At 48.6% G+C, this 14745-nt stretch overlaps 2 protein-coding genes across 3 annotated transcripts in view; both read right to left on the bottom strand.

Moving 5' to 3' along the window:
• Window positions 1-5664: 5664 nt before the first annotated feature.
• On the bottom strand, window positions 5665-11346 carry AMHR2 (anti-Mullerian hormone receptor type 2). Of its 2 annotated transcripts, XM_028125717.2 has the most exons (11): window positions 11280-11346; window positions 10800-10982; window positions 10357-10548; window positions 10013-10090; window positions 9686-9828; window positions 9334-9564; window positions 7871-7985; window positions 7554-7726; window positions 7204-7351; window positions 6897-7033; window positions 5720-6015 (listed from the first exon to the last, which is right to left on the bottom strand). In XM_028125717.2, the coding sequence occupies exons 1-11, from the start codon at window positions 11329-11331 to the stop codon at window positions 5806-5808; spliced, it is 1662 nt and encodes a 553-aa protein (XP_027981518.2). In that variant the 5' UTR covers window positions 11332-11346; the 3' UTR covers window positions 5720-5805. The 2 variants fall into 2 exon arrangements, with proteins under 2 accessions (XP_087882234.1, XP_027981518.2); XM_088026108.1 differs by lacking the exons at window positions 10800-10982; window positions 11280-11346 and having other exon boundaries at window positions 5665-5805; window positions 5902-6015; window positions 10357-10773.
• Window positions 11347-11977: 631 nt separating this feature from the next.
• Window positions 11978-14745, bottom strand: part of SP1 (Sp1 transcription factor) — a 55170-nt gene continuing 52402 nt past the window's right edge. Inside the window, exon 7 of the mRNA XM_028125714.2 lies at window positions 11978-13006. Within this exon, the coding sequence (XP_027981515.1) occupies window positions 12944-13006 (63 nt within the window). The 3' untranslated portion in view covers window positions 11978-12943. The remainder of the gene's footprint in view (window positions 13007-14745) is intronic.

Raw genomic sequence — 14745 nt, 5'->3', positions numbered from 1 at the left:
TGTAAAGATGAAGAATCATAATAATACCTAACTCAGAGTAACGTTTAAATGACTTAATACATGTGAAGGGACTCAGCACAGGGTTGGGCATATAGTAAGCCCTCTATAGGCATTAGCTCTTATTATTGTAATGGGAGGGAAATGAGTCTACAGGTCCAGATACAAATGCATTGGTAGATTGAGCGATGGGAAGATATAACCATTCTTTGCTGATTGCTGTTCTCTTTTTTTATTATTATTATTTAATAGGGAGGTGGGAAGAGAAGGTTAGAAATAGTCATCACAAAAAGTGGGCAAATGAGTTGATTAGGGAATTGTAGGAGGGTTGCTAGGCAGCATGAAGGGCCCACTTGAGGTTGGTGAGCCATATGTAAAGTGGGACTAGTTGGCACAGGTGGTGGTTTCCTCCAGTTAAACATCAATGCTTGGGTACAGCTGTGGGATAGAAGAACTGGCTTTAAATGGGGTTAGGGTTTGCCTGGAAAATACAAGGAAGGGGAAGGGAAAAGAGGGCAAGGCTATTAAGTGTGCATGCATGATAATGATTATGGTGATAGATTATGGAAAATAAACTGAGTAAATAAGGAAAAACAGAAGGGTGTGATGGATAGTGACAAAGTGGCAGGTCAATGGATTGGATGTCAGTGGAGGTTCTCTAGAGTAAGTGAGCTGAAAAGGAGGTAGAAGGTGTATCCAGAAAGTGAAATGCTTAAAAGAGTTCTTGGTGGAGGTAGTGGAGGAAAATCTCGTTGGAAGTGAATGGTCAAAGAAGCAAGAATTAAATAGATTATCTAGGGGCACCTGATGCGGTGGCTCAGTCAGTTGGGCGTCTGTCTGCCTTCGGCTCAGGTCATGATCCCAGGGTCCTGGGACTGAGCCCCACATCAGGCTCCCTGCTCAGCAAGGAACCTGCTTCTCTCTCTCCCTCTGCCTCTCCCCCTGCTTGTGCTCTCTCTCTCTCTCGATCACTCTGTCTCAAATAAATAAACTCTTTCATAAATAAATACATAAATAGATTATCTACATAACGATGTAAAGAACGTACACAATGATGATAAAAGTAGTGATAAAAAGAAAGAGACTTCGAGCCAGATGCTGAAATGTTCAACAAATACAGAGGAGTGACCAGGAGGTCTGTAAATGATCACAACAAGGTGAGGTAGGAAGTGATGTGGTCTGATGGCGTGTATTTCAAAGATGCTTGGGATTTTGGAGGAGAAAGATAAAGAAATGATCTGGAAGTAGCAACAGACAGAAAGGAAAATACCTTTCTCCAGAGTATGCAAAAGAAAAAAGCAGCTACCTACCACTCCAGGATAAGGACATTCAGAGAAGAGGCTGAAGATAAAAATTTTGTAGATACTTCCCTAGACCTGATACAGGCACTAAAGAAATGCAAAGTAGCGTGAGACACATTTCACTTGCCTGCTAAGAACTTCAGGTAGGCATGCAACTTTCTCACGGAACCAAATATGTGTCACTCTACAAGGTCTTTATCTTTTTCCTATCAGGTCTGTTGGTCAAAAAACATTTATTGAAAATAAATTTAGCACATCAAAAGTGAATGCACCCTCCTTGAACAGATGAGAAAAATGAGGCTCAGAAAGCAGATGGTTTATTGCAGATTTCGCCTTAGTTAGTAGCAGATCCAGGTCAGGAACTGAGGATTCTATCCAGTCCACCAGGCTGTATGCAGAGTCCTGAACTGGTTGCTATAAAGGAACAGGAAGGACTATAAACTATGTTCCTCCACACCCTCCATGCTCTTAGTTACAGTCCAGGTGAGAATGTGATGCTCACAAATGAAATTTCAGCAAACAACATATTGTTACAAGTTGTGCTAATAAGTACGGAAGGGAGACAATGTAAAGTCACAGGTGGTTTTTCAAGGAATATTTCCTGGTGATAGTAAATTTGTTTACGTGCTTTCAATAATCTATTGAGTAATTCATGAGAATTAAAGAAAATTTGGAAAACAGAAAAGCAGAAAGAAAAAGCAAACTGTTTTTGAGGCCCCATTTATCCAAACAGAATCACTACTGTTGTTATTTTAGAATATTTCCATCTTTTTTTCTGGCATAGACTTTTTAAGTAAATACTAAATTTTAGTAGACAAAACAGGCAAATAGTTCAAAATCCAAGAGGTAAAAAAAAAAAAAAGTTGGAAAGTCAAGAATCAATCTTCTTCCCACCATCCAGCAGCCCTATCTTCAGCCACATAGTTTCCCTTCCTTGAGTCTGGCTCTATTCAGAGATTTATGTTTTTGAGTTTCTAAAAAGTGTACTTATAAAGTATGAAGATTGGGCACCTGGGTGGCTCAGATGGTTAAGCTTCTGCCTTCGGCTCAGGTCACGATCCCAGAGTCCTGCGATGGAGTCCCGCATTGGACTCCCTGCTCAGCGGGGAGGCTGTTTCTCCCTCTGCCTCTCTCTCTCTCTCTCATGAATAAATAAATAAAATCTTTTAAAAAAATAAAGTATGGATATTAGTTAATAATCACTTAATCACAAAGCAATATTGGATCATTAAGGTAACAAGCATACCATACTAATGTAAGATGTTAATAATGGGGGAACTGGATGTGAGGGATACAATTTATTGCATCTCTTTGATGCACTATGCATCTCTATGAGCATGGAATCACTAATCAGCAATATCATACTGGATTTGGTGAAATAATCTTTTTTTTTTAAGATTTTATTTATTTATTCATAAGAGACAGGGAGAGAGAGAGAGAGGCAGAGGGAGAAGCAGGCTCCCCACCGAGCAGGGAGCCCGATGCGGGACTCAATCCCAGGACCCTGGGATCACAACCTGAGCCGAAGGCAGACGCTTAACCATCTGAGCCACCCAGGCACCCCTTGGTGAAATAATCTTCACAATGGGGACTTTAATATTTTATCACAGAATCGTGGAAGCATTGGATTGGAAATGACTTAGAGAATAATTCATTCAATTTTCTGAGAAAATTAAATAAACATTTCTAAGAGTTCACAGTTAGGAGAGCCAAGATTATAATCTAAGTTTTCTAGCTTTTATATTAATGACATATTACAACATATTACAACACACCTACTCAAAAATACTACAAGTAGGCATTGTCATGCTTACCACAACCCTCCCATTGTTCTTTGTATTTATGGCCACTATGATGGTCGTAGTTTTGTTTTGTTCTGTTTAATAAGCTTTATTTATTTATTTTTGGAACAGTTTTAGATTTACAGAAAGATTGAGAAACTAAAGCCCATACTTTTATTCAGATTTATTTAGTTTTCACCCAATGTCCTTTTCCTATTCTGGGATCTTATCCAGGATATCACATTATATTTAGTTTTTGTGTCTCCTTAGGCTCCTCTTGGTTGTGACAGTTGTTTGGTTTTTTTAAAGATTTTATTTATTTACTTGACAGAGAAAGAGACACGGTGAGAGAGGGAACACAAGCAGGGGGAGTGGGAGAGGGAGAAGCAGGCTTCCTGCTGAGCAGGGAGCCCAATGCGGGGCTTGATCCCAGGACCCTGGGATCATGACCTGAGCCAAAGGCAGCCGCTTAACTGACTGAGCCACCTAGGCATCCCCCCTTGAATAATCTTTAAACATAACTTTTAGGGGCACCTGGGGGGCTCAGTCATTAAGTGGCTGCCTTCAGCTCAGGTCATGATCTCAGGGTCCTGGGATTGAATCTTGCATTGGGCTCCCTGCTCAGCGGGGAGTCTGCTTCTCCCTCTCCCTCTGCCCCCTGCTCATGATCTGTCTCTCTCTCACACTCTCTCTCTCAAATAAATAAAATCTTAAAAAAAAAAAATTATTCAGAGCATGGTGTTTAACCAAGACTGGGGGGAACATAGGTGGCCAAGAGGCAATTGCAATAGTTGGGGCCTGCAACCTCAGTGGGACTGGAGAACTGACTGGATATGGGTGGGTGGGACGAGTTGGGGTCACAGAGCAGACACAACACCTTCCTTGTGGGGATCCTCTAGGACCAAGAGAAACTTAGTGCAGGGTGGCTCAGTCGGAAGAGCATTTGACTCTTGATCTCAGAGTCATGAGTTTGAACCCCACATTGGGTGTAGAGACTACCAAAAGAGAGAGAGAGAGAGAGGGACTTGGTGCTTTTGAGAGCCAGGGAAGAGGGTAAGGCAGGCCTCTCGGTGAAGGCAGGAGCTTGGATTTCGATGTGTTTAGTTTCAGGCGTTCCCGTGATGATGTCTTGTAAAAAATTAGAGTTCTGAAGGAAAGTGAAGTCTCAGGGCTTGAGAGTGGACAGGCTCTGCAGAGGCTAATGCTGGAACAACCAACATGGAAAGGGACAAGAGATCATCTCAATGTTCAGTCACAACTGTTCCCATTTACAGAGTGTCCACTGAGGCCAGGTGCTGCACCAGACCTGTCACCATTTCTTGTTTACCCTGAATAAACTCTGCAAACAGGGTAGGTATTTTTACCCATATTTTATACATGATAAAACAGATTCCTAGGGTTTAGTAACTTGCTCAAAGACACAGGGCTCGTTGGTCACTGACCGGGAATCAATCCTGTTGTAGTGAAGTCAAAGCCTTCCCATTGCTCTACTGGAGTTAGACCAGAAGGCCTCAACCCCTGGATTTAGCAGATGAGAAACCTGAGGCCTGGAAAGAGAATGTAACTTCCCCAAGAGCACTCAGTTAGAAACTAAACGGGGAGGGGAGGGTGGGCATGCCTGGCTAGCTTTGAGCATGGGACTTGATCTTGAGGTCAGGAGTTCAAGCCCCACGTTGGGTATAGATATTACTTAAAAACAAACAAACAAACAAAAACACTAAAAAGAAAAGAAAGAAAAAGAAAGAAAAAGAAAGAAAAAGAAAGAAAGAAAGAAAGAAAGAAAGAAAGAGAAAGAAAGAAAGAAAGAAAGAAAGAAAGAAAGAAAGAAAGAAAGAAAGAAAGAAAGAAAGAAAGAAAGAAAGAAAGAAAGAAAGAAAGAAAGAAAGAAAGAAAGAAAGAAAGAAAGAAAGAAAGAAAGAAAGAAAGAAAGAAAGAAAGAAACGAACGAACTAGGGCTATAAACCAGGCATCCAGACTGAAATGTCCCTGTGGGGCGCCCAGTATGAAAGGGGCCTGGGGTGGGAAAGAAAAGCCAGTAGAGAAGAACAAAAAGAAATGAAGGAAGAACTTCTCAGTAGGGCTCACAAGGCCTTGCCTACAGATCTCCACAGAACCTCTCCTCTCTCTCCTCCACACAGCCTATGCTCCCGCTACCCAGGTTCCTTGCAGCTTCGGCCCACACCACGGGACACTACACCTACTGCCCCTGCCACTCCCGGGAAACTGTGCATTGAAAACCCAAGCTTCCTATGCTCTGTGAGGCCTTCCCACTCAGCCTCAGGACCCTGGGCAGGCCCTCCACAAGGGCACCTGCAGAGCAGCGATTTCATCTTTCCCCAATGACCACCTTGTGATCCCACCCAAAGAAGGCTTGTGGTAGAGAAGGAAAAGAAGAGAGACAGGAGGAGCCCAGGATCACATGAAGTGGGGAAGGCCCAAGGACATGGAGATAAAGCTGACTTTACCTCTTTCCTATGCACACCCATCCCTTAGGCCCTGGTCAGGACTGCAGTGTACTGGATGCCCACAGAAGGATCCAGGCACTCGGCAAATAGGAAAGGCAGTGAGTGGTGAAGCAGAGCAGCTGGGCATTCGATCACCAGATTTATGTTTACATGTACATAGATTATACATAAGCTGCACATTTACAGGTGAGACATGGTACAGGAGGATTCCCGGAACAAGGGCCTTGCTGAATGCTGAAGGAGCAGACATTCGGCTGATGCCTACAAAGGGGAACGGCAGTGGGGAGGAGTTGAGAGGCAGTCTTCTGGGCAGAGAGGTGGGCAGTCATGGGCACAGCTCTCTGGGGAGGGGCAGACCTCCTGCGGTCGGGCCAGGGCAGCCAGGCGCCGCTGTGCACACTCCGCTGTCAGCCGCGCTTCTGGGTCTGCATCCCAACAGTCCTCTAGCAGCTCTCTCAGGCCGCCAGGGTCCTGGGAAGAATGGGAAGCAGGCTTAATCCTGGGATCCTCCGTGGCTCCCTGAGTAGCCCCAGAGTTGAAAGGTGTCCACCACTACCCTGTTTTCAACACTCCTCTTCTGATCCTCCCTGGGGCCTCCCTCCCTTCCTCCTCCCTGCAATCCAGCCCTTTGCGTCTTGCTCCCAATGAGACAGGTTCTTTGGGTGTCTTCCAGAGGGTCCCCCTTTTCCTCTGAGGAGCTAATTCAGGTTAATGACTTCACATGCTGATGGGAAATTACTCTCCTCCCATTCAGGCAACCAGGGTCTTAGGCAAACAATGTTTAACCCAACAGATACTTGTGCAGTGGAGATTTCAGACCAGGTAGCAGGGAAAGGGGCTTCCTGTTAGGAAACTAATTATACAAATCCTGAAATTTCACTGTTTGGCCACTTTTTTAACCCTTTATACCCAGGACTGGCTTTTCTTGAGTCATGGCAGAAACACAGATGTGTGGGACAGGGTGAGGAATTACCGGACTGAATGTTGGGCTCCATTGTACCAGGAGAGGAGCCATCTTGGGAGTAGAGCTCAGGGCAGAAGCAAGGCTAAGGAGGGCTTCCTGGAGAAGGGGACTGAGAAATAGGGCTAACCAATGGTGGGGAGGAGAGAGACAGACCAGGCAAGTCTGAGCAGGAGGATGGTGTCTGTCTCAGGAATGGGCCGTGAGACTTATGGTAGAAGGGGATGAGCTGAGGTGCAGAGCAAGTTTGCCCAGCTCCAGCTGAACACGAGACAGGAGTGGTGGCAGATGAGAGGAGGATAGAAGCAGATGGGCTGGTCCCAGTAGACAAGTCCTTGAAGCCATGTCCACACTTTCCAGGTCCCCAGCCCACTAGCAGGTGGCCTCTTACTGTGGTGAAGCAGTGCCAGGTGGATGGGATGTAGGGGCGCCTTCTCTCCTCTACAGCCAAGGCCCACAGCTCACAGGTGGTGGGAGTGCTGCCCAGTTCTGCCTCATAGGCCAGTTGGAAGGGTGGTGGTCTGCTGTCTGGGGAAAGGCACGTGGGGCTAGGTGTCAACTAGCCCTGGGGTGCCTCCTTGTGGGAAGCCCACGAGGGAGAAGGGCAGAACTTCCTGCGTCAGGAGGTAGGTGCATCTAGAATGGGTGGGTGAGTTATGGGGGGCAGGGAGAGGAGGCACTGTTGCACCCATCCTTACCAGGCCACAAATCTGGGCAGCGGCTCAGGATCTCCCATAGGAGCAGAGCCAGAGAGTACACATCGGCTTGTCGGAGGGCTGTGCCCCAGTCCTGTAGGTCCAGAGTCTTGTCCAAGAGCTCCGGCGCCATGTACCTCTGGGTGCCAGCCTGGAGAGAAAGGCGTGGAGCGCCAAGAACCATCTCCCGGGCAAGCCTCACCGCAACGCTCATCCATGCAACTTCCCCCCAACTAGAGTCTGCAATGTCCCAAATGCTATAGGTACTGCTGCACTGTTGCCACAGCAAAGGGCCCATCTCAATCAGCAACACTGCCATCATCCTGGGCTTCACCCTTATCCAGAGTACTCACCTCCATGATGGCAGCTGGGCCTCGGGGTTGAGTAGGGGCCCACGTGGGAGGCTGGGTGAGGCCAGGGAGCACCAAGGCAAGGCCCAGGTCTCCGATGGCACACGACCCATCCTCCCGAATGAGCACATTCTGGCTGCTCAAATCTCGGTGGGCGATACCTGGTTTATATTGGCCTGTGAGAGAAGCCAAGGTTGAAGGGGCATGGATCCTCTTCCTTTCTCTTTGGACCCAATTCTTCCCCTCCGAGCTAAGGGAGAATCAGAAACATAGCAGTGTGGTTCCTGATTCCCATGGCTTCCTACTTCCAGGTCACCCACCATCTTGCCAGCGCTCCTCATGGAGAAATGCCAGGCCCTGCGCCAGAGACAGTGCCATCCGCATGGAACTTCCCCAGTCACTGGTGTGCTGGGTCAAGTAGTGGCACAGGGAGCCCTGGGGAGCAGCAGAGAAAAGAGGAGAACACATAAGCTGGAGGTGGCTGATCCACCCCAGGAAGCAGAGATCAATCTACAGACTTCCCCCTGCATCTCCCAGCAGACAACATACTGATCCATCCAGGCCAAGACAAGAGGCAGGGGAGAAATGAGAACATGCGTCTGTCAGATTGATGGGAAAAATAGTAATCCTAGCTCAAGTGTCTGAGTGCTTACTGTGTGCCAGGCCTCCTGAAAGCCTCACAACCCTAGGAGATATGTACTCCTGTCCCTCCTCTTTTATAGACGAGGAGCTTGAAAGGAAACTAAGTAAACCTGCTGGAAGTCACTTGGTGAGAAACAAGTAGAGCTTGAATCCCAGCAGTCTGACTCTAGGGTCACTCACTAGTAACTACCTTATCCTGCCTAGGGACTTGAGACAACAACAGAAGCAGAAGAGGCAAGGTGAGCTCAGTGTGGTATTCCCTGTGAACCACCTGGCCTGAGGTGTCAGGCCTGGATGGGAGAGCAGGCCCCTCGGGAGAGGGGCTGGCAAGGAGAGTGAAAAGTGGGGAGCAAGTGGAAACTGGGAGGGGAAGGAGCATTAGTGCCCCTCATTCAACAAACATTACTGAGCACCTTTAGTGTGCCAGGGAAGTTAAACAAACCAACCAACCCAAGAAAGCAGAGATTTTTGAGCTAGGCATTAAGGCACATGGTCAAAGAGAGGACTTCTCCGAATTCAAGATTTCAGAGGGAGAGGACTGCAAGGGCTAGTAGAGTCCCAAGCCCTTAGGTGGCCGGTGTGCACACAAGGGCAGGTGTGGTCTGGTCCCTGCCTCCCTTGTCCTCTTCATCCCTCCTGTTCATGACCCTCCCCTCCAGTCACATACCCTTATTCTTCTCTCATGGCACCTCCTCTCTCCGCACTTAACACGCTTGACAGTTGGCGCTTATTTTTGTGTTTACCTGATTCACTTCTGTCTCCCCCACTACTCTACAAAATCTACAAAGGCGGGGACGAGGCTGTTTGTCTTAGCACAGGAGGTATGGCATATGGTGCATAAATACTTCGTGAATGAGTGTGTAAATGGGTTTGGAGGGCCGTGCCTGGAGATATTTCCTTAAGGTTGGGAAAATGAATAGTTTTGATTGCTCCTTCTCTATGTTTCATGAGTTAAAAATATTAGCAAGTATTTCTTGTCTAATAAAAAACCAAGAAAACAACAAAAAAAATCATTTTTAATGTTCTAGAGTAGAGGAAATCTGAAGCAGAAGAATAAACACGAGCAGGGCCCCGCTGCCACCCAGCCCTGCACCCACATACACACACGGGCAAAGACATACAGACGTCCCTCGGTCCTCACCTTCGGGTGTAGTTCCAGTACCAGCAGGGGCCCACAGGGCAGGGGGCCAGGGCCCCCTTTGCTGGCGGTGATAAAGCGGACAATGTGGTCGTGCCGTAGGCCTGGCAGTTCGTATAACGCTCTCTCAGCTTGGAACTGGGCCACAGCCCTCCGGGAGAAGGCCTTGATGGCTACCAGTTTGCCTTGCAGCCGCCCAGCCCACACCACTGTGTGACCTCCTTCCCAGATTACCTGGTGGGAACATGGTGCTGGGTGCAAGCCTCCACTAGTATTAGGACCAGGCTTCCTCCCCAGCACACCCTCTGGGAGGGACTGGAGGACCTCCCCCCCCCCCCCCCCCGCCCCCGGGCACCTGGGAGAAACACAGTTCAGGCAGCTCGGGCAGCTCAGCACTCCAGTCCCTGCCTGAGTCTGGCTCTGGTTCTGGCTCTGGTTCTGGCTCTGGTTCTGGCTCTGGCCCACCTTGTACTCTGCAAGTCTTTCGCTGTAGCAGGGCTGGGGCAGAAGGGCCCTCGGGTCAGGGTGCATAGGCATGGAGACTGGGAAAAGGGCTTTGTGGGAGGTAAGGGGCTCAGGCTGTAGAGATCTCAGAACCATGGGGTCAGGGGAAACCGGAGAGGGGTCAGAGCTTTGGGGCAGTGACTTGGGGTCACAAGGGAGGGATGAAGTCGATTAGTACCCAAGATGATGCTGCCCAGCAGCAGCAGGAGGAGGAAGAATAGCCCCAGCAGCACCAGTGCCATCCAGATGGACTCGCCTGGACAGTAGGGCAAGAATGCAGCCTGGATGAACCCTGCCCCAAATCCACTCTGCTCCTCTCCCCCTCCTCAGAGAACTTACTTCTGGACCCACCCCCACATTGGTCACAAGCCCCTTATCTCCCAGTCACCAAGGCAACCAACTTCTCAAGGCCAGGAGGAGGACAACTTGGGATGGGGGTAGGGTGAGAACTGGCCCTGATTCTACCTCTCACCCTAACCTGGGCCCCAGCCCCCACCAGGCCCCAGCACCCTGCGTGGCTACCTGGGACAGCTTGTGGACCCTGGGAGCCAGAAGTCCCAGGGCTCCCTGGAGGAGGCAGATGGCTGTAATTGGCATTGCAGAAGTCAGTGCCACAGGAGCAGGTGAAGAGAGTGGACCTGGGGCTGGGGTGGGCTCGGGGGCTCAGGTCACAGTGGGGGGACTCACAGTCTGGCTCATCACTGTCTCGGCATCCTGATGGGGTGGGATTAGAAGAGGAGAGAAAGGGCGAAAGGGAGAGAAAGAGAGGGCGAGCGAGCATAATAGAGTCTAGGAACAGAGAGGATAACCCCCTTCTCTATCAGAGGCAACCCCTCCATCTCATACAGGCTTTTCTTGCCCTCCACACATTCCAATTCTCCTCCTCTCCCGCTGCTGTCACCCCCACCCCAGGATGTACCTGTCTCCCACCCTAGCTACCACCTGCTATATACTTGGCCATTCACCTTGCATCTCCACCTGTGCCTGGTCTTGGGTCAGGTTCCAGATCCCAAAACAGCAGCGGCTGTAGAGGCAGCGGATAACCCTGGGGGGCCCTGGTCCTGCATCTAGCAGCTTCCCCAGTGTCTTTGTGCTTCCCTGCACTCCAGGGGCCTCAAAGAACACACAGGTCCGCCTGCTTGGGGGTGCTGTGGCCCAGGGTGGGGAGAGGGGAGGGTTCAAGATGGGCACGAATGCAGGGGCAAAAGCAGCAGCCAAAAGGAGAGACGCAACATGTTTCATACCCTAGGGCCAGCATGGTAAAGCCAGAGGAGGAAATAGGGTCAGCAGAGGTCTGGAACCTGACCTCACCGTGGGGACACATGGCTCTACTTTTTGCCCTCACTTACCCACCCCACTCACGCTTCCAAAGGGGTGGCTGCTGCTTCCACCCTTTTCCTCCGTGGGTGAGTGAAAAGGCCCTGCCCCTCCCTGTAGACACTTACCGCGCACAGCTGTGGGAAGTGGTACCCAAAGGCCCAGAGTCCCCAGCATCATGCCGGAGGGGGCACGCAGCACGAGGAGGGGAGCATGAGCCAGCACAGCTGCCCTGGCCAGAGCTTCCTTCAGAGACAGGGCGCTGTGGGGCTTCTGATCCCTCAGTCCCCAACCCCGCCCCCCTCCCTCTTCCCAGTCTCTGTGGGGGAGATGGCCTCTGTGTGGGAGAGGGTGGGTGTGGGGAAAAGCAAGGAGAGGGAGGAGCAGAGAACCGAGCTCATATCCTCTTCTCTGCAGCCGCCTCCTCTCTGCTCTGCAAAGTGGGAGGAGGGGGTCTTAGAGGCCCGGCTGAGAACCCTGTGATGCCTAACTTCAGGCCTCTGCCCTTTGTGGACCCTGGAAGAAAGTGCTGGAGCCTGTCAGCCCTTCCTAGGCTGGAAACCAGAGTGAGGTCAATGGAGCCATTCAGCTGTGCCCAAGATCCCTTCTTTTCAGGGCTCAGATCTGTAGGTCTCTGGGCAAAGAGAGGCTTCATAAACCATACTAAAGTTGACCTCAGTTTCCAAACTCCAGAATCAGAAAAGAGTTATATAAAATTTCTGAGTTTTAAAAAAAGTCACATTGAAAATGGGTAAAATGGTAAATTTTATGTTACCAAAATTTAAAAAATCATCGAGTCATACACTGAAAAGAATCACTGAGAAGGTAAAACAAACAAAACAAAACAAAAAAACACTTTTATTGAGCACCTATCTGCTAGGGCACAGCTAGGGCTATGCATTTTACAGTTATCTCATCTCATTCTCCCACTAATTTTTTTTTAAAGATTTTATTTATTTATTCATGAGAGACAGAGAGAGAGAGAGAGGCAGAGAGAGAAGCAGGCTCCCAAGGAGCAGGCAGCCCGATGCGGGACTCGATCCCAGGACCCCAAGATCATGACCTGAGCCGAAGGCAGAAGCTCAACCATCTGAGCCACCCAGGCGCCCTCCCACTGACTTATTTATTATTATTTTCACTGTACAGGTAAGAAAGCTGAGCTTAGGTAACTTGCCCAAGGTCACTCTGCTAGGAAATAGCAGAGCTAGGATTTGAACCTAGGTAAATCTGATTCCAAAGCCCAGGCCCTGTTCTTTATTCTATGATGCCTGAAAAAAAAATTCAGCAATAAAAAATATTTCCATTTGATACAGTATTTGAATATTTGAATTTGGATTGTTGAGAAAATATGCACCATTACCTGCCAGCAGGCCACTAACTAAAAAGGGAGGGTACAGTTCAAACTACCGCCACCAGAGGTCAGCAGACATAGGAGAAACTCAGGGTGCTTCAAGGGGCAAAAGGGCCTCCTCTGATGACTAATATCCATAGTCTACCTCCTGTATTTTTTAAGCTGCAGGGACTGTATAATGTGAAGGCAGAGCCCAGGGTGTGCAGTGTGAATGGCAGCACGGAGATGGAAGAAGTCTATACTTCTGCTGCAATAGGAGACAGGAGTCCAGCTGCACCAGACTCTTCCCCAGAGTAAGGCATTTCAACAATAGGTAATCATTTCCGTACCTGTGAGCAGTTGGCTCCCTTGAGAATTAGAGTCAGAGGCGACTGGTTCCATTTTCCCAGCCTTCTGTCCCCCTGGTGGTTGCCTAGAAACCCTTTCTGGGAACGGTCTGGCTTAGACCAGGACTGAGGGTATAGGTATTAACTCTCTAATTCTGGAGCCTTTCTCCTGGGGAGCCTGCATGAAGGAAGGAGAGAGTAAAAGCCCCGGTAGTTGTGAAGGAGCAGCCAGAGGAATGACCAGGGCCAGAGGCAGATGGATAGCTGCCCACCCCTCCCTGGGACCTTCTGGGACAGGGCCCTGCCGGTGAGATGGAATGTTGTACTTACAGCTATTTTCCTGCTCCCAGATCAGTTAAGTCTGGGGGGTTGGAGGGCAGGTGGGGAGTTGAAGGTCAAATAGCTTGTTGTGTCTGGAGTGTTTCAGGAGACCACCTCCTCCAGAGGGGAGCAAAGTAAGGATGAGGCAGAAAGGCCGCCTCCTCCCTCAAAGCCTTGGGTGACTCCTCCTCTCAAAGACAGAAACATCCCAGCCAGAGTTTATAGGGTGAGGTGGTGATAGAAGGAGTAATAATCTGAATGCTGAGGGATTAGGAAGGTCCTGAGAAAGGACCCCAGGATAGAAACAGTTTCCCGGGAGCCTGGGTGGCTCAGTTGGTTAAGCGACTGCCTTTGGCTCAGGTCATGATCCAGGAGTCCCTGGATCGAGTCCCGCATCGGGCTCCCTGCTTGGCAGAGAGTCTGCTTCTCCCTCTGACCCTCCCCCCTCTCATGTGCTCTCTCTCTCTCTCATTCTGTCTCAAATAAATAAAAATCTTTAAAAAAAAAAAAAAAGAAACAGTTTCCCTGGATTCCACATACACAAAGATCTTTCTTCATCAGGATCCCGATTCAAGTCTGCAGTGGCCCAATAAGTTACCTTTGACCCCCCTGTCTACAGAGCTAACATAAGTTGTTTATTCATTCCACTCAGAACATATTAAGTCTCAGCCTTTCTTTTTTTATTGAAGTAATCTCTACACCCAGCGTGACGCCCAAATTCACGACCCTGAGATCAAGAGTCACACACTCTTCCGACTGAACCAGCCAGGTGCCCCAAGGTCTCTGTCTTAAAATGGAATTTCAGTAGGTGCTGGGCCTACAAAGAGATGCATGTTTCCTGTCCTCCAGGATCTCGGAGTCCAGAAAGGCAGGATGATATATCAACAAGCAACCAGAAAATTACGGGTCAGACCAAGGGGTATGAGCAAGGAGCTATATAAGCAGAAAGATCAAATAAGCTAATTCTGTCCAGGGCATAGAAGCAAAGTACCTAGAGGGTTTCAAAGAGAAAGGGACAAATTGTCTTGAAGGTAAACACACTGAAAACAAGTAAAAGGAGGGTGACGATTATAGGCAAAGGGAGCATCAAAAATAAAGTGTGTGTTGGGGGAAGGGGAGAGTGAGCAGGAGAAAGAGGTATGAGATATGAAGCAGCAAATCACCCTAGAGACAGACTGGGAACAGACTGGAAAGGTTTTTCAGGTCTATTATCAAGGAGACTAGACTTTTCCTGAAAGTAAAAGATTTTAGGGAGGGGTTTGGTGGCAATGTGGAAGATGGAAGACTAGGGTTTGGGGAGACTAGAAGCAGAGAGATCAGTTATGAGACCCGAGCAGTAACCATGGTGAGTACTAGGACAGTGGAAATAAAAAGGGAAAAAGTTGAGATATGTTGTATTGGTAATATTGACAGGATTGGGTAATCAAATGAATGTGGGTATTTGAAAGTGAGAATTAAAAAGATGATTCTGAGGTTTCAAGTATAAATGATCAAGGGGTAGTAATACTGTTAAGTGAGATGGGGAACACCCATGATGAGAAGCATCATTTCTCCTTCTTACATGTTGATTTTTGAGTTATCTGTGGGACATCCAGA

The sequence above is a fragment of the Eumetopias jubatus genome, unplaced genomic scaffold (assembly GCF_037043125.1).
Source record: "Eumetopias jubatus isolate StellerSeaLion01/CBP00866 unplaced genomic scaffold, mEumJub1_p1.0 scaffold_8, whole genome shotgun sequence".
Classification (NCBI taxonomy): Eukaryota; Metazoa; Chordata; class Mammalia; order Carnivora; family Otariidae; genus Eumetopias; species Eumetopias jubatus.
This window is presented reverse-complemented; position numbering and strand designations above follow the sequence as displayed.